The sequence below is a fragment of the Syngnathoides biaculeatus genome, chromosome 15, assembly GCF_019802595.1.
Source record: "Syngnathoides biaculeatus isolate LvHL_M chromosome 15, ASM1980259v1, whole genome shotgun sequence".
Taxonomy (NCBI): Eukaryota; Metazoa; Chordata; class Actinopteri; order Syngnathiformes; family Syngnathidae; genus Syngnathoides; species Syngnathoides biaculeatus.
Genome location: NC_084654.1, coordinates 13,356,898 through 13,376,663, shown reverse-complemented (window position 1 = coordinate 13,376,663; position 19,766 = coordinate 13,356,898). Strand labels below are relative to the sequence as shown.

The window sequence follows — 19,766 nt, the reverse complement described above, 5'->3', positions numbered from 1 at the left end:
GGCATGGTGGGCGACTGGTGAGCACATCTGCCTCACAGTTCTGAGGAAAGTGATTAAAATCCCACCTACGCTTGTGTGGAGTTTGCATGTTCTTCCAGCGCCTGCATGGGTTTTATCCGGGTACTCCAGTTTCCTCCCACATCCCAAAAACGTGCAGGGTAGATTAATTGAAAATTCTAAATTGCCCATAGATATGAATGTGAGTGCGAATGCTTGTTTGTTTATATGTACCCTACGATTGGCTGGCCACCAGTTGAGGGTGCACTCTGCCTTTCGCCAGAAGACAGCTGGGATAGGCTCCAGCTCGCCCATGACACCAGTGAGGATAAGTGGAATGGACAATGAGTGAATTAGTAGAGATTTACGCTGCTTATCCCAGCGGAATGTTTGCATCATATCATAGCGCAACAATAACTCAAAGAAGATACTGTGACAAATGTAAGCTTATCTGACGTAGTGAGACTCAAATATAGCAAATGATACTGCTATGGAGAGCCAAGAGAATACCCCGAGGACAAAACTAATATTCTGACATAAACATGGATGAAAAGGAGCCATCTGAGAAGAGGCTAAAACTGTGCTTGTCTTTTTCAGCTGTCTGCCTATGTCTCTGATGTAAAACATACTCATAGAGCATCAAATTCTATATTTTCCCCACTAACCTATAAAAACTACAAAGTGCTATTATGAAAACAGATCTCTCAGTGTTATGTCTTTTGACGTCATATCACTGCCTCATGCATTCAGGGGAAATGGGAAATGATATGAGCAGCGAACATACCCGTCGATCGGGGCCACGTGTCTACCATGTGGAAGATGGAGATTTAATATAGAAAATAAAAGACAAAGACCGAATAATAAACACGGGACAAAAAAAGGCAGTATTATTAAGAGAAATTATATATAAATGGTGATGAATTTACCTCATATTGATTCAATGTGCACCTAACATCCAGCTCATCTTGTTATTCTTGAAGTACCATGCATGGTAATGAGTTTTTTTGTACAAAGTTTGTTTCTACCAAAGACAACTGTGGAGTTAAATTAAACCACTGTGTGGCCTTCATCCTCGTTAATATTCATGCAGGCCAGGACCTCTTGCTAACAGGGGTCACCTGGTCACTGCAGAGGTCTTATTTAGCCTAGGAATCTCTCGACCTAAACTGGGCAAACTGCCGACACTGCGAATGAATTACTGTACCGAGACAGCCTGCAGTCTCCAGTATGACGCTGCGATGGAATATCATTTGCGATGGAGTTTCACTTTACATGTGCGGTGTTGACTACATTTGTGTGTGGCGTTGCTCACCGCTTCACTATTTTGTCCACTTTTAGACAACATCTCCTGCAGGGCCCGCACTGACAGGGACTGTTCCAGCACGAAGGTACAGATGCATAGGTCTGGAGGGACATACTGCAGCAACAGAACAGAGCGGCTCAGGTTAGAAATTAGGACACATTACTCTCACATTTCTTTTTTTTTTTTTGGGGTGGGGGGGACTTAATCCAACAATTCAAAGCAAATCAAATTAACATATAAATACTCACACCCTGATGCACCGTAAATGTTCTTATACTCAGTATTTATACTCACAAATATTTAATTCTAAGCATAAACAGACAAAAACACATGTACTACATCAGTGCAGGATAAAAGTAAGATTATATACAATATTTCTGTGGGGAGATTATACAAAAGGATGGGAAGCAATTCAGCCCTGCCCTTCTCTACCCCTGTGGGTGATTAACAGAGGAACGTTGCTCCTTCCAAGCAATGTTGAACTGCCCTACAGAGGATGGAGGTAAAATGAAGGTCCAGGGGAGCTTGAGTGGATGATGAGTGTCCATTCCTGGCAGGATACGCTTTCACAGGCCAAAGCAGAGAGACATCTTTACAGCAGCTTGTGCCAAAACCATTCGCTCAGGCAAATAGCGTTGGTGGCTTGGTTGTATCCCATTATTTTTTTATAGTCCCGGAAAGGGTTAAGAGTCATTCCTTTCTTGTCGTCATCTTAAATGCAGATGACACAACATACAAGAGGGAGGGAAAGAACTGGCTTGATACTCTCATTAGGCATTAATATTAGGACACCGACAGAACTAAACTGCTGGTAGTTAATCACAACCAATAGGTCAATTGATTAGTTACTATGTAAGACATACATTTTACAACAAAGCCATACATACTGTTGTGCAGCCCTGGAAGCTCATTACTACCCTCATAGCAAAGCTTCTAATTCGATATAGGTTTTTAGTGGAAGACGGAGTGCCACGTGGGAAAAACATCAATCGCACATCACTGCTTTAATTACCATTCAATATGAGTAGAGTGACGCTCACCCTCCACAATTAACACATTAATTTTCAATTTTGGACTTCGTCGAGGGCAACACGCCACTGAAATGTTATATGGAACAATTCTCACGTTTCCAGTCAGCTATTTACGACTGTTTTACGGACCCTTGTTGCCCATCAGCAGGAGACAGATGACCTGGACGTAACATCGTGTGTGCAATACTCGATGATTACGATTTAAAAATGTATCACCTTTTCCCCAGGTGTACATTTTGAGATCCCAAAATGTTATGTTTAAGGCAAACAAGTTTTTTTATAATTACAGTTGGACAAACGAGAAAACATTAGCCAGAGAAGTACAGCTCAGCAATAAGTCGAAAGCAGTTACAGAAAGTGACAACACAGTCAATGAAACAATCTATCATAAATGTCCAGGGGTGTAAATCAAATAAATGACCATCAGACAACGGGTCCACTGAGGCAGAGTGATCTCTGAACCTATGCGGGAAAATCTCAGATGCAAGCAAATAATGCACTGTTCAGTGCATCTCCAGTTAGCCTCGCTATTTGCTGCAACAAAATAAGAAATCTTAATGGATGTTTTGTTCCCATTGAGCGCTCGACTAGATGAATATCACTGTTCATCCAGTTCGCTTTTATGTAGTTTAGTGGAATGAGGTGACTAGATTAGATTACTTTACAGAAAAAGAAGCAGCAAATGTTTTTACATATAGAATCTTAGTCGGAACATTTACCTCCACCAGAATATTTGATTTGATTCATTTTCTTGTATTTGCAAGGCAACGGCAAGGTTTCTGCATTGCGTGTCCACAGACCAGTTAAGACTTGCACACAGATGGAAGGTAGACAATAGATTTTAGCTTTTTACCTTTGCTTCAGATGTGGGCTCCAGGTAACACAGCCGGTTGCCCAGCCCTTCGGCAGCCAGGCAAAACTTTCGATTCTCCTTCTGGATGCAGGCCACACACTGGAGCACCACTTCATCATCCTGTCGAGACAAAACAGACTTCAATCTGGGTGTGCACTCACGCAGGACACATAGCCACCCCAAAATCTTTGGCCAGGACACTTAGGTCCGGAGACCTCGTTCATGACCTCGTTCAGTGATTAGTTCACCACTTGCATTGGCAGTTAAAAAAAATGTATGTAAACAGGCAAATCATTTGTGACAACACTAAAATGGCAGTTACTGGAGTACTTCTACCACTGCCAATGTTGTATAGTTACAGTAGCAAGAAAAGAAAATGTGAACCCTTTGGCATTACCTGGATCTCTGCATAAATTGGTCTGGGCATACAGTATGATATAATATTTACCCAAGTCACAAAAATTGACAAATATTTTTTATTTATCACAGTAATACACCACAAACAAGAGCATTATATGTTCCCATGTAAATCTCACAGTCCATGTGACCAAAATAAGTGAAAATAAGGGATTTAGTTATTGGTTGATTCTGTGTCAGCAGTGAGAAAGTCAAAAAAACGTTTCCTGTAGTTTCAGACCAAACCAGCACGACAATCAGGAGACATTTTTGGACCACCTTTGCAAAATTATTTCAGTTCAGCAAAGATGTCTGGTGTTCAGTCACAGGAGTGCCAGAGCCTATCCCTGCTGGGATCGGGCAGGAGGCGGGGTGCACCCTGAATTGATTTCCAGCCAATCACAGGGCAGTGCAACAGTCGCACTCACAATCAGATCTAGGGGCAATTTAGAGTCTCCAAGTAATGCATGTCTTTAAAATGTGGGAGGAAACCAGAGTGCCCGGAGAAAAAGGCACAGGCAGAACATGCAAACTCCACACAGGTGGGCCGGGAATTGAACACCGGTCTTCAACGCTCTATAGTTGCCCCACCATGCCGCCAGGTTGAAAGCCAAACCCATTTAAATTATATTTTCCTATGAGGATGTATAATCATTTTATATACCTCGAGTATATCATGGTATGCTGCAAATATAAAATCGAGCACTCAAGTACACCACACAGAATTACAGAATTAAAGCTACACACACACACAGCAGTATTTCTCTCCCTCCTCTGGCTAATTGGAAGGTTTTCCTTTCTAAATATGATGATCAAACACATCCATGGCTGATCCCTTAGAGCCCACCCAACCTCTTTAAGGCTATTTACACTGTTTGCATGTTGCTAATTAGGTTGAAGCATTTGATTGAAACATTCCAGGATATGAATATAAAATAGCCTGCCTAAATGAAAATGCGTACTGTATATTTTCTTGGACAACATCACTATTAAAATTAATAAGTGTAATGGTTTTTGAGATGTTCTAACTCGATTTCTTGGCCGTGCTAGAGGCAGATATTTAAAATCAGAAAAATTGCAATGGCATACTATACTTAAAAAGATTTTTATTTTTTTTTTACTGAGAGTCACTGTAAATGGAAGTTCAGCTGACACTTGCATTAGTACGTGTGCATTAGTAGAGTACGTAACAAAATTTTGTAAACACTAAAGAGGCATGCCATTGCTCTCAAGTCGCAGTCAATCATTTTTTGAGAAAGATTTGTTAGCATGTAAATAACTTCTTAAAATGATGTTATACAACTTTCATGCAGTTGGCTGGCTTCCCTGACTTCAGTGCTTCTGGTTCAGTTTTCTTCCACTGTTGCTAAGTGCTTGCTGCCAGCTTGATTGCTTATCAGTTTGATTATCCCCTTTGCCAGAAGCTTGTTCTATTTTTTTTTTTCAAATACAACCACTAAAAACAAACATTCCATACCACTTTTGCATAAACGAGAAAACAAACGCCGAACTTGAACTAGTTACTCTTCACGATAGCAGAGTAAGCGGAAATCTGCTGATATGCGGCGTTATGGGATGAGGAAGGGGGCGGGAGGTTGTACAATGGCCAGCTGCATTATTTAATGTGAAGAATGTGCTGAGAGCAGAATGCGGTGGCAATAAAGTAACAATATCCGTAAGCATCTATGTTACAGTGCAGCCTGATGAAAAAGTGCAACCAAAGCTACTCTATGTCTCTGATGCATGCACAAACAAACTCTTTTGTTAGTCATTTGTGTGTTTGGAAGAGCTCGATGAAAATCGAATTTATCAGCCTCAGGGCTCTTATGTGCATGACACACTTTTATTTGCCACTTTAGCAGCCCACTTCAGTTTAGTGAACACACAAATTCCAAGCACATAGTGAAATTTGACATCAACATTAAAAAATATATTTTTTATTTTGACAACAGTGATCGAAGCATTTTCTTTCAAATCTAGTTCAGTAGTATAAACAATTGCATAGGATAAGAGGTTTGGCGCAGCACAGCATTCCAGTATTGTAACCAATAGGATGTTGCTTTGGCTTCTTTAAAACACTTGCAAAGATGCTCCTAGAAGGTAATTCCAATTCTGGTATGACATAAATAACACATTTAACTATCCATCCATCCATTTTCTTTGCTGCTTATCCTCACGAGGGTCACAGGAGTGCTTGAGCCTATCCCAGCTGTCAACGGGCAGGAGGTGGGGTACACCCTGAACCGGTTACCAGCCAATCACAGGACAAACAGCCGCACTCACAATCACACCTCAGGGCAATTTAGAGTGTCCAATTAATGTTGCTTGTTTTGGGGATGTGGGAGGAAACCGGAGTGCCCGGAGAAAACCCACGCAGACACGGGTAGAACATGCAAAATCCACACAGGCGGGGACAGGCCCCAACCCGGGTCCTCAGAACTGTGAGGCCAACGCTTTACCAGCTGCCGCCCACATTGGACTAATTAAAAAAAATTATCACAATAGTGAAATAAATGTAGTGAAACCACTTGAGCTGAATATCTCTAACATTGTACAATGCAGAGAAAATGAATATGAAGAATATACATATCAAGTATCTACAACCATACACATGTAAAGAATATGGCTCAACACAAGGAAGGTCGGGTTTGAACCCCGGCTCGCCGAACTGTGAGGCAGATGTGCAAACCACTTGCCTGCTGCGCCACTATCTTCTCTCTGTACTTCTTCACTGATACTAATGTTACTTGAACCACACCTGTGATTTTCACACAGAAAATCATTTAATCATCCTAAAACTTCAGGCTTAAATGGATTCTCCAAGGGCACCTTGAGATTGAATTTGACTCTATTACGACATTTCCCCCTCTCACTATCTCTTATTCCTCTCGTTCTGTGTAAATCTATAATCCCGTCGTATCCATTGTGTGGATACTGCTGCAACACTGTAAAATCCATTTACCCCTGAGACCTGTGCGTGTATACACTAAAGCATACAAATGAGCACTCCAATCAGGGTATTTTCTTGGGTTCGACCAATCACGGTCCTCGCATGCATGAGGAAGAGACAATATTGGTGGAAATATTTGCACAGAGACAGCAGGACCTACTGAAAGTCTACTCTCCATAATAATGTGTCCAAAACAGATCCAAAATGAAAAGTGCGACACCAAGTACTTCTACATTCTGTGACATTCAAAAATTCCCTCGGGATTGATCAAACAACCATGAAAGTCAGCCTGCAGCATGGTCGCCATGTTTGACTCCAAAGTGAGATGCGCGGCGCAATGCAGCAGCAAATGTACTTTTGTAATGGTCCATCCAGATCTTCCAAAGCTTTGTCATGGCATTCCATCATAAGATCATTTAAAGAAAATATAGATTAAAAAAGTTAGGTTCATAATTCCCTATAGGAAGCACTACTTTTGCCTAAATGAAAACTCCACAACTCACTTCAAGATAGGTCCTTGGCATCAAGATGCCACTAAATAACGGTAAAGGACTCCATTTGTCTAAAGGAGGCTCCTTGATTCCAGCGGAAGACCATCACAAGATGATGGTCCCCCCCCCCTCTCCCCCCCACCCACCATTTTAGGGTGTGAGGGACCAAGCGCTGCTGTAAACACCTAACGTGCAAGTAATTGACACTGCTTCGAAAAACATTTATGATTGACTATAGAGGTCACATGATGGTTGCAAGGCACTACCTTTTATCAAAACATAACAGCTCAAATCATTTCAACAGTTTCTTGGCAGCAAGGTACCACAAGACGACTCCAAAATAATAACATTATTTATTTGGCCTGAACAGACAAGCAGGGTTTATACAAACAAAGGAAGGTCCCCCCCCCCCAAAAAAAAAAAATCTTTGAAAAGGTAAATTTGCAAATGCCGAGTCTTCAAATGCAGGGGATAGATATCTGACTTTTTGATTTCTTGTAAACAATCAGTTGCATGTCAGGAATACCAGCCCAAAGTATCTGGTGTGAAAATAAACAACCACGTAAATCTTTTGGCTTCTGCATATTTCTGAAACAGTAGGGTGTCTCTGCCCCACGACACGACCTGCAAGGCTTAGCGAAGAACAAGAGCCACATCTAAGCAACAGTCGCCACATAGCAGAACCCACAGCTTTTGTTTTAACGTATGCCTGCTTTTATTCTCATACTCAGGGCTCTGCGCTCACAGGTAAAAGCAAGTAGCCGGTCGCAGCTCACACTCACCAGCTAGATGTTAAAAGAGCCAGCCAGCTGAGCGACACACAATATGCGGTCAAATGCTGCCCAGAATGCGTGAACACAGCGGCAACATTGAGGTCATATTTACGGGCACAGGTGAGACGGCAAGAGGGAGCCTGCAAGGTCTCTCTAGTCCCAAAACTCTGCCACAGTCGTTAGGGTAATGAAATCCATTGGTCGACCAGTATTTGGAACGGGATGAGAGTTGCTTATTTGTTTGAGACAGGCACCTAAAAATAGTCTGATTTCAGCAAAACAAGAAATACCATGTGTAAAGTCAACTATAATTCTTTATCCTGGGATACCTGGGAACTGTTATGAGAATTGAAGGGGCAAGGGGAGGTGCCTAATATGTCTCAAAATATTTCACTGGATTAAATGCAGGGATCCTAATGAGAATATCACTTTTTGTTTGTAATAACTGCAGGATTTAGCGCCTGCTTGGTTGATTCTTTACGTCAGTATTTCCAACTTTTATAAGCTACAGCAACCATTTCACATGAAATTGTCACTAGACACCACTGAAAAAAATGTTGTGCAAACTTTGAATATGAATATATTAATCACTTCATCTGGATTTACTAACAAATTGACGTTTTACTTGAACACAAAGTTTATCAATTTGCGGGAAGCCATGGTTTATTATCTCTGAAAGACACCGTTTTTTTTTGTACCTTCTCCCATCTAAATGTTCTGTTTGTCACTGTGTGCTGCTGGCTTGGATAGATAAACAAATATATATTTGTAATTAAATGGATTTGTAATTAATGACTGATGTTTTCAGATAAATTAAGTTAAATTGCATCATTTCCCAGGGCACACCTGATGATTTCTTGGCGTCCCCACAAAACCATGCACAGAATCTTAGAGTTGATTATTACAGTCCAAGATAGCATCACCAGAAACACTTTAACGATGCTTGTTGTTCTTTTACTGATTATGCACAGTCAATTCCCTCTATATTTATGACCAGTTCATGCTCCTCGTTTACGATTAGTCTTTCAATAATATAAACAATTGCTTTGATTTAAACATTTGTGAATAAGATTAGCTTGTGGGAAATACTCTGGGATAATAATGCTGTAGGCCGATGGAGTAATATAATGGAGCTCCTTCAAACAAATCAGAACTGGTGGTGACTTTTAGTAATGTGACAGCTAATAACCAGTCACCCTATTTTATAAAAAAATAAACTAAAATATTAGTCCACCGCTAATGTGCTCCCTGCTTGACCCTGTGCCTTGTACAAATACTGGCATCTAAATGATTGATCAATTAGCACTGCTGGTGATCAGCAGTGTTTAAAAGTACTTACAACATGTGTTTCTGTGTCTGGGAAAATATAATCCTGACAGAAATCTGCAATGAAGACAAGCGGGTGTGGAGGAGGCTTTATTCTATACTGTAATTCATTGTTTTGATCGTACAGTAATTGATGGTGCTAATAAAGAATTCTGGAGCCTTTCCACAACCTGGCAATAAAATCCAGAAAGGTATAAAGAAACGAAAACAGATACTTTTGAAGTATCAAGGGGACTAAGGAATTGCTGCTAAAGATTGAAAATCACCACAACAACCACTTCAAGAAATAACGTTTGTCTTTGTAGACCTAACAATGCTAAATAAAGGGAAATTGACTAAAATGGCAGAACAGATGGACAAGAATAATGCAGTGAAGAAGAATGCACTGCTGTAAGAAAAAAATATAATTATATAATGTTCCTTATGCACATCAAAAACCTACTGCGGCACTTGCAGGATGCTTATTAGAGGCACAAAGAGAGAGCAGCAAAATACTATCCTCCGTTTCAAAAGCAACCCCTGAATACGGTAATGGGAAAACTGCTTTTGTTGTTGTTTTTATTATTCAGCACTTTGAAAATGATTTTGGATGAAAGTGTTAAAACTAATACATACAAGCTCGTAGCTTTTAAGAAGACAATTTATGAGAGGAAATAAATTAAGGCGGTAAATATTGCAGTACGTTTGATACTGTATATTAGGGATGGGTGAGCACCTTTACCAGGTATCAGTATCAGTCCAATACTGTATTGGCATCCAACATCCCTGCTGTAAATGTTCAGTGGTCTCCTTCAAGAATGAAACAGGCCAGATGTGACCCGTACCCAAATGTTATTGAAATATGATAATATCTTGGAGCAATACCCTACCAAACCAGTGGGACGCTTCCTTTGATGACAATATACTCCGGTGTTGTGGTGAAGAGTACAACTTCACCGAAGGCCCAATGCCAGCCAACAGTGTACACACAGGCTGAGGCACATGCCAACACTTTGTACTTGACAAACTGCTACAGCTGGAGTACAAAATACAGCTGGGCAGCATCCCCCCCTACAAGCTGTCTTTTTCTCCTCTCACACACATTCGCCCATGCAGTGGGAGCATATATTCTACAAGGGAGCTCTATTAGTGGGTTGTCTAAAGCTGGAACATGAAAGCAGTACAAACTTCAGACTACTACTGCATGGCCCAGAAATAACGGAAAAAAATCCTCGACCACCTACATTGGACCCTTGTTACAGCTACAGTACACGTTGGACGTGAGCTGCTTTGTTTCTTTGAAACGATGCTCCAAAATAACGTCTTTGTGGGATTAATTAGCCGGTTACACGGTGTTGTGTCCCCATGTTGGTATTTTGTGTAGTTGATACAGCTATCATGATCCCACCTGCGCACCGTAAGGTAGAAACACAAGCCAGATCAAAGTTTAAAGCTAAATTGAACTAGATTGTAAGGTAGGAACATGGATAAAAAAAAAAAAAACTTGTTTGCAAATATGCATGTATTCCAAACTCTAGCTTTCAACTTTCAGAACAGAATTAAAGCACATGTTCATTAAGTGTGAAAGTGGCTGTGGGTCATCTGAGGGGAGAGCTTATAAAAGGATGCTTTGAGTGAGCTCTGCATGTAGATTAAAGCCGTCCCTGGTCTGGAGGTAGAAAGTCTGTCTGCCTGCTCCAGTACTAAAGCATTGGGGGAGTTCTGACTGTTTCATTTCACCTTGCAGCACTACTTCTTCTCCTCAGTGGTAGCTTTCATGTGACAGCTAGCATTTTAATCACCGCGTTGCTTTATACCTTTAGTCAATTGCATTAGAAGAAACAAATGGAATAAACGTATTCTGTAAAACGCTTGTGCTTTGCGATGAGATGCCTGAATTATTAATGAGCACTGTATTATCCCGATACACAACATGATGGCATTAGGGGTATGCGGCAACATTATAGTAAAGGGGGGGGGGGGGTTAAGAAACAACAACAATCCCCTGCTCCTCTTCCTCAGATGCCGAGGGAATTCAAGCTCTTTGTGAAACATGCGGTATTTTTAAGTGAAAAAGATTCTTGGAGGCCAAATGGGGGAGTAGCGCAAGCAGCATATTTGTTGCTACGGTACCTATATACTGTGAACACAAATTCTGGTACAGTATTTCAGTTTTCATGGAAAATAACAACAGTTGGACTATTCTGCCCAAAAAATCCTGTAATGCTACTTATGTTATTATTATTTTACATATTATTATTATTATTATTTTACATCACGGTGTGCTTTCATAAGGTTGTACATTCATGTACAAGTACCTAATGAAGTGTCCTCCGAATGATTTGCTTGCCACACAACAGGGAATTCATGTTTGAGCACTGGCATATGATATTTGATGAAGTTTTTGTATGTAGGTTAGGGAGATTAATTGATAGTCCCTGTATCTGTATAATTTATTTTAATTCAACTATTTTGGAAGGGAACACCCTGTTTTTGCCAATTTTGACCAACTTTCCATAAATGGCCTTTTAAAGCCTATCCTGACTTGAATTCTTCCTCCATATTCATCCATGTTTCAATGCGGCTGTCCTAACAGCTGAAACAACGAGTTCTGTTAGCTTAGGGACTGTTGCCGATACCCAGATGAAGAGTGCATGTGTCAACTTGAAAGCACAGCTGAGACGCTTTAGAACAGAATCAGAATCGTAGTAAAGGAGAGAATGGGAAATCATTTTGTGATAACTGACAGTACTAAGGAAGGGTCACCCGAGGCCTGTCATGAAAAAAGCGGGGAATGGTGGTAAAAGGAGTCTTCGCGCTCTTTTCTCCCTGTTCGCCCAGCGCATCTCTGCGAGGGGCTGGGTTAGACCAGTTTGTCATAATTTCGCAGATGCGTGCAGGCGATGTATTTAACAAAATTGGGTCTCTACTCCCATGGACATAAATTTATCCGGTGCTAATCAAAGTGTCTTTACTCATTCCCCTTAAGAGAGGCGCAATGAGAGTCTCGCAAGTCTCCCGTGCATCACTGGAGCATCGTCACTCGGCCACTGTGGCAAAAGAAAACGTGATTAATACAATATGAGCTGGTGATAACCACTGGAGACTTTTAAGTACGTCCGTGGAGCTCATGAATCTATCCACATTCATACACAATCTTTATAATTTTGAATCACTTTTCAGTTGTTCCAGAGAAATAAATCATTGAGTGGACAAGGCCAATATAACTAATATGGGAAGAAAAAAGATGTGATGTTGGAACCCATCTGCCTGCAGGGGGGAAAGACGGAGAGTTGTGTGTGTGTGTGTGTGTGTGTGTGTGTGTGTGTGTGTGTGTGGTGTGTGTGTGTGTGTGTGTGTGTGTGTGTGTGTGCAAGTGTGACTGAAACGCACCACTCATTGCAACTGGGTTATGAAAATCAGGCAAATCATTAAATGAAGCACAACCAGTAAAATCAATTCAAAAACAGGCTTTGGTGACAAAAAAATGCCTGAAGCATAAAGATAGAAAAGTGTTTTTTGTTGGGAGCTGCCTTGAGCCTCAGAGAAAGATTCCACCTTCTCCTACGAGGGAGGGCAACGTAAGCTTAACAGCACCAAATTACTGCAGTTAACACTCCTCGAAATGGCTTACTCGGGGCGGAGTTGGGGGGGGGGGAACAGTGGACCCCACTACAGGCAGATAGCAAACTAGACACGTGCACAAAAAAAAATTCACAAGCACCGCCGTAAGTAGGAAGAATGTTAATGAATAATATGTGACACACTGACATTGTTTCTGTGGTAACACGGCTGTCGCTTCTTGCAATCCTAACGCTTCCTCTTGAAAGAGTTGAAGGGACAAGAGACTCTTCTTCCTCTATGCATCTAATGAGGAATTTGCTTAAACACCAGAGATGCTGCCTTCTCAAATTAAGCCCGTCTTTTGCAGTCAGCATTACATATGTGCTTCTTTTTCATCCAACTGAACTTTCTCACGGTGGATTGGATCACCATCCCAAACAATAATGCTATAATTGGAAAGTTTTGCCCAAGCACACCCTCCGAAAAAGATTTATCATTTTCAAAAGATGCAACAATATGTTGGCAAAGCACAATTTGTGACAAAGTTATGCTTCTCAGCTCACTTTAACGCCACCAAAGCAACTCATGAGCACAAAGACAACAAAGAGTTGAGTTGTTTAGCAAATAAATGTTAAAGAATAGTCTGCGAATGGTTGAATCCATGAAAAGTGAATATGTGGAGAAAGCTGTCTTTTGGTTCAAGAAACAAAAATGAGTCAAAAATAGCTTATTTTAATAAGCAAAGATCTCACAAAATAACCATATCCAAGCCTCTAATGAAGATCTATAAGTTGCCGTTGTTTTTTACATTGAACAGAGGTTAGATTTTGTCGTAGTGTGTTTTGTGCATCCTGCATAAAATTCATGCAAATTCAATGCGTGGTGTCATCAGTGTCCATTTTACAAAACTTAGATAAACAGAAGATTATTAATACTCAATAGAAGTGAGTCTTAGTGTGAATGGCGGCCTATTTACAGTATTTGTGCCGTTTGATTCACCAGCGACCAGTCGACGATGTACCCCCTTGCCCAAAATTAACTAAAATAGACTCCAGCTCACCATACAAAAACTTCAACTCAATGGCTGCGTTGGGAAGAATCAAGTTGAGACTTTTTAAATTGGTTCAGAGGACTCCAAGAAGTCACTCAATAAATAACTTGAATAGCTTGTGAGATTTATTTTATGTACAGACCAAAAGAGGGTTTGGAAATAAAAATTGGCTGCTAATATAAATTCTATCTGTATCAACAATTACTACTATTCTCAATGGCAGACTGATGGGTCGAACATCCAAATGAAAATAAAATGTAGAACATAAAACCCAGTACAGCATTCTGTCAAGTAATGAGTACACATCCGAGGACTTGTATCAGAGGTATAACCCAGAGGTATAAAGAATGACAGACTTCCACAGAGGAAGGTTCCCTTCCCTGCCTTGTTTAAATATTCACACTCCGACACATGAGATCAATCATGGCTGCTTACTGCATGCCACCGACACTACTGCAGAAATGTCTTCATTCGCTGGCATGATCAATAGCTCATTACAGCAGCTTTAGACGGGCTCAGTTCTCGCTATCTCGCAGGCCAAATTTATCCGTGGGACATTCATTGTGCAACAGAGGGAAGTTGCCCCCGATTAACACCGTTGTCGCAACAAACCAACTTTGTTGAGCATTATGCTACGGATAATGAATTTGTCTCAAGTTATGCAAAATAAGACATGAGGGAAATCAATAGAGCTGTGGCCTTGGAGGTGTACGTTCATCAGTATTTTTCATCAATACTGAGAGCTTCACTTTTTCAGGATGCTTAAAGGGCCACGGACATACCGATAAACATTCTAAAATAGATATTGTCATGAAAAATACATATAATATTATTCACTTCAATGTCTATACAAAAAAATAAATATGATCAGACAGCGTGTCATACAAGCGCAAAGTTGTGGAAGTCTCACTTAACATCCAAGTGTTAGCCGTATTGCTTGCGACATCATCAGCAGACGTCACACTGGGACATTCGCCATCGAAAAAACGTAGTGGCACCTGCTATGGGAGAGGAACAAGACAGCTTCAGATTTTTCCGACACCCCTTCTAACACGGAAGCTCTTTTTGAGGAAGAGTACATCTCATAATCAAGTGAAGTGACTGGGGCAATATTACCCAATCGTTTTAAGCCATAGTTAGATGATATGCAGATCACTTCTAACTAACAACAGACTCCCCAACAGTATGTATGACAGTATGTTGTGTACTCAGCCACGAGAGACAACAAGGCAGTAAAGCAACCCGGCTCGGCGCCATGATCCGGCACCGAAGCCATGATCAGCGGACGCGGCGCCGGTGCACACAGCAACACATTTAGCACCCCTGACTTACGTACGCAGATCTTTTGTTACGTTCTTAGAGGATTACGTCCCCCCCCCCCAACTATTATTTTTTTTATTAGTAACACACCCATCTGTCATTTGGAACCCTCAAAGCTCTCGTCTTTTGCACCTGTGCAATCCATTTTTCATGACGAACCGGGTCTTTTGGAAACATATGAAGAGTAAATCTACCCTCCGAATTGTTTGAACAATATCTAGCAATAAAATGAGCCTTATATGAAGGAACAAAGAGCTACCTTCCCACAGGTAAAACTGGTATAAGCACACGAGGCCGTCTGAGTGCGCTCCTGCTGATAACGTCACTTCCTGCTTCATCTCCAAAACAAATCCCTCGAGAGGATTTTCATGGCGGTAGTTACAAAAAGCCATATATGTCAAAATCATGTTTTGTGGTTTAAAAAACAAAACAAAAAAAAACGACTGGGTCCATTCTGGCTGCCTTTTTTTTTTTTTTAATTAAAAACATACTAAAAATCGTGCTTTTCCCGTCAGTGACCCTTCAAATGTGCCTTTACAATTTCACTTTACCATCGCAGAACATGACACACATCATAAAAACATGTCTGTAAGCAATGAAACTGGGCAATTAACCATTTTCGGATCAGAACTGAAATGACAGACATCACTTTCATAATGGCATCCACCCTTGGTTTTATCATACACCTTGCAAGATAGTTAATGGAGTACTCCGTGTATTCCCTACTATGCTGCAGAACAATGCTGGTTAACGCTCAGCCAGCGTTCAGCTTAATATACAAGCAGCACTCTCACAAGAGCTGACAAAACGCTATTTCATCATTACAGCAGCTCTGTTTAGCGGCAATACATTTGTACATACAAGTGACATTAGAAGTAAACGTGAGGAATGAAGTCAGAACAGTGACACCGCATGTGAATGTAAAAGGTCAACACTAGAAGAAGGTTGTTAAACATGTTTAGTATATGTTGAAATGAAGCATTTTGAATGTGTTGAATCCATATCGAGCAATAAAAAACTGATGAGTGTTTTTTGTTATTTTTATTGTTTTTTGATATTTGTATCATTTTTGTTATTATTGCCATTTTTTAAATTGTTGTTTCTTTTTTTGAAAAAATATTCTGTGATACAGAGCCCCATCAGTCTGACATAAAGTAAAGTAATAGTAAGTCAGTATAATCACACCATACAAATTCACCTAATAGCTCGTCATTAACAAGCAAAGTTGAGAGGAAAAAACCTTTGTGGATGGAAAGGAATTGGATATAATTTTTAAATAATTGCGACTTTAAAAATGAAACAAATCTTTGACAGTTACAGAGGAACGATACCAGCCGATTATTCACAAGTGCACGGGATAGAGTGAGGAGACAGATAACTGACACTGAAATCGGAACAACCCACAGCCACCTTTGACTCTCAATGCTTGCTCTCCGTTATTCGCTGATTCCAACGGTGTGGCTAATTAATTTTTCCTGCTTTTTTCCCTTCCTGCACTGAAAGTCACCGGCAGGATGCAAAGTGAGACCGGTGGCTTCACATAAACAAAGCGAGCGCTGCCACAGAGCCAGTCTGGCCTTTTCAAAGACATGACACCCACTCCAACTGATAATAAGTCACCAAAATGTTACATTTGCCTTGCAGGGATTCTTGCAACAATGAGGTTGTGCTTGTTTGCGCGCTTATCATCACACAGCATGCTTTCCTGAATCCCTCTTCCTGCTCCCCCACCGTGTCCACTCTAATGACACAACATAGAGTGAGCCACCGATTCATTTCAAGAACTACTCGTGCGTAATGAGCAGTCTGATTCATGTGACCATAAACTGATCTTCTATTCATATTATTCACTGTTCATTCTGGAGCAAAGGTTGGTGTGACTTAGGGCATCTCCAATTCCAAACGGGATGTGTACAAGTTCCTGAGGCATGTGCAGCCTTATAAGCAGTCCCTCTCGTTTGGAGGAAACGTTTCACCAAGTCTCCCGGCTCACAATCAAAACAACTCCTCTTCCCGTCAACACCAAATTACCCACAAGAGTCAACTTCATGCCTTTCCGAACTTCTTTTCCTCTCTTCCCACAGAGTTGGCTTTATAGGCAGCAGTCCGGCAGGGGTAATTTCTGCTCCCACTCCAGGGAAATTACTTTCCGCTGTGAGAGAACAGGCAGTTTGCAAACTGCTTTATGAAGCGCTTTGACGCCAATAACGGGTGACATCAGGGTGCCAGCAACAAACGTAAAGCAGTGACTTAAATGTATGGGACACACAGGCAGTAGCCTGTGTGTGCATTCACACTACTCTTCATAATTACCGGTACATGTATCCATGTTGAGCATTTCTTTCTGCAGGAATGAGCTCTGAACTGAGCACCTATGGTACATTCAATGATTGTGTGTGCGTGTGCATGTGTGTGTGTGTGTGTGTGTGTGTGTGTGTGTGTGTGTGTGTGTGTGTGTGTGTGTGTGTGTGTGTGTGTGTGTGTGTGTGTGTGTGTGTGTGTGTGTGTGGACTGATGAATAATTTCTGCACTCTTTTCTGCTGTGACACGTCTGGTGCAGCCTGACTGCAACACAACGCTCCACATTTGCATTCAACACACACATGAACACCAAACTGATTCACTGACCTCAAATTACCAAATCCAAAAATAGGCTAGCCTATGAAAAAAAGAAAAAAATCCATTGTGAAACGATGCCATTTCAGCAGCAGTAAAATTTGCCATGCCACTGCGGTGACCTCTATGCACCGCGGTTAAAAGAGTGAGTGAATCTGGGGACAAATGAGCAAGAAGTATCAGACGACAGCGGGCAAGTTAAAGGAAGGTTTTAAAAGATCACTGCTGTTCTTGGCAGAGGAAAGCCCATCGGCTACACATTCAAGACTCCATTACTTACTACGTACGTGAGTCGTGCCGAAAGGCTCTGTTATGGGGCCACCCCGCACAGATTCTTGTTGATATTTTGTTTTGTTTTTGCGGTAGAAATGGATGATTGATTTGAAAATCAACTTTGATTTTGAGGTATCTAAAGTGAGAAGACAAAAACACGAGCTTCCCCTTGGTATTTTAATTTCATGAAAATCAGCAGCATCTCTGCTGGCTCCAATTGCAATATATTACCTCATACCGGCTTAGGGGTTTAGAAGGATTTATTTTCAACTTGACTCTCTTTAAATTTGACCACTAATGGCCTCATTATATGATCATCTATTTTTGCCAACAGTATTCCTGTTCCTTTAAACCGTTACCAAGACACCATACACTGGCACAGTCTACAGAGAACCTGTCTGAGAACCTGGCTACTACCAACCATAAGATGATAAACTTGCACGAACTAAAAGAAGAAGATGTGCCGTAAAGATACCTATGTTGAGTTAAGAAATACACCTCTTATTTTGGTTTCAACCTGTACTGTAGTTGTGGAGATGCCTTCCAATTTTACAGAGAACTATTTCTAATATTTAGCTCCTCCTCGGTTGGTAGCTATTTTAAATGTTGGTGACATAAAAGAAAAGCTGAAACCCCTTGCTCAAATATGCAGACAGTAACATTGCTATTGATTGTTGGAATGATGTACTGAATTTTATACACAACATACATAATGTAAAATGGATAGATCTCTGACGCTGTGTGAAAACTGAAGATTATAATAAAAGGCAAAGATTGATAGCTGTTCCTCACAGAAGTGTTGACTACCTGCGCAACAATTTTTGTGGTTGTGAGCATACAATATTCCACGAGCGTGCACGGCTGCTCTTCCTTTCACAAAGAGCCTTTCCATACAAGTCTGAAAATCATTTAGTGACAAATGCAGTTTGGCATCAACAAGCCACTGTAACGATCTTGACACAGAAGGATTTAAGATCAAGGATAAGGATCTTGTGGTGGACTTGTTGTCAAGTTCTTCTTTCAAAGAGTACATACTGCATGTACTGAAACAGTATAAGGACTCACTGAGATTATGCACAAATATGAAGGCACTATAATCATCTTTGAGATGTGTACAAGAACCTATCAGAATATTTTATACGTAACAAGAGACAGAAACATCCCACATGAGGACTTGTTTTAGGCAGAGACAACCTCCCTTGCATGGGATGATGATAAGATTACGACAAAGAAGTCTGCAGCGCAGCAAAGGTGTACTCACAGTTCTGAGGAACTGAATCTCATCCTCTCCTTCTCCACCTTCAGCCATGGCTGCAAGCGAGCCCGCTCAGGCGCTGGCTCCTCTTCCTTGTCGATGTGAGCATACAGCTAATCCACGGCCATACGGCGGCGAGACTGCCGGCCAAACCCCGGTGCGCGAGTCTCCTTCACCGGTGGCCCCGGGAGAGGAGGAGGAGGAGGCGGACAGAGGAGGACGGAGGTCTGCGTGGAGGGGGGGCTGCTGCTGCTGCTGTTGCTGCTGCCGCTGCCGCCTCTGATGATGATGCTGTTGATGATGATGATGATGATGATGATGCTTAGCTGGGGGGACTGCACGGCGCGGAAACAATGAGAAGCAGAGACACATCTGCGACCTCCGCGCCCGTAAATGCAGGCACATTATAATGCCTTATTCGAACACAGAGGACGATAACAATCGGTCTTGGGGCGTTTTCGAGATAGCATGCACGCCAGTTGCAGTTTAAGAGCTCAGCCGAGCAACACGTCGAGAAAATCTGATGTTTGGCCTCAAGTCAGCTCAGAAGAGTGTACCCTGTAGCCTACAGAAATGTGAGAAACTCAT

At 41.3% G+C, this 19,766-nt stretch overlaps 1 protein-coding gene across 1 annotated transcript in view; it reads right to left on the bottom strand.

Annotated features, from left to right (window-relative positions):
• LOC133512898 (ryanodine receptor 3-like) overlaps positions 1 to 19,449 on the bottom strand; it is a 90,312-nt gene extending 70,863 nt beyond the window's left edge. Inside the window, exons 1-3 of the mRNA XM_061842964.1 lie at positions 19,185 to 19,449; positions 3,185 to 3,304; positions 1,310 to 1,414 (exon numbers count right to left, since the gene is read on the bottom strand). Of these exons, the coding sequence (XP_061698948.1) occupies positions 1,310 to 1,414; positions 3,185 to 3,304; positions 19,185 to 19,232 (273 nt within the window). The 5' untranslated portion in view covers positions 19,233 to 19,449. The remainder of the gene's footprint in view (positions 1 to 1,309; positions 1,415 to 3,184; positions 3,305 to 19,184) is intronic.
• Positions 19,450 to 19,766: the final 317 nt, after the last annotated feature.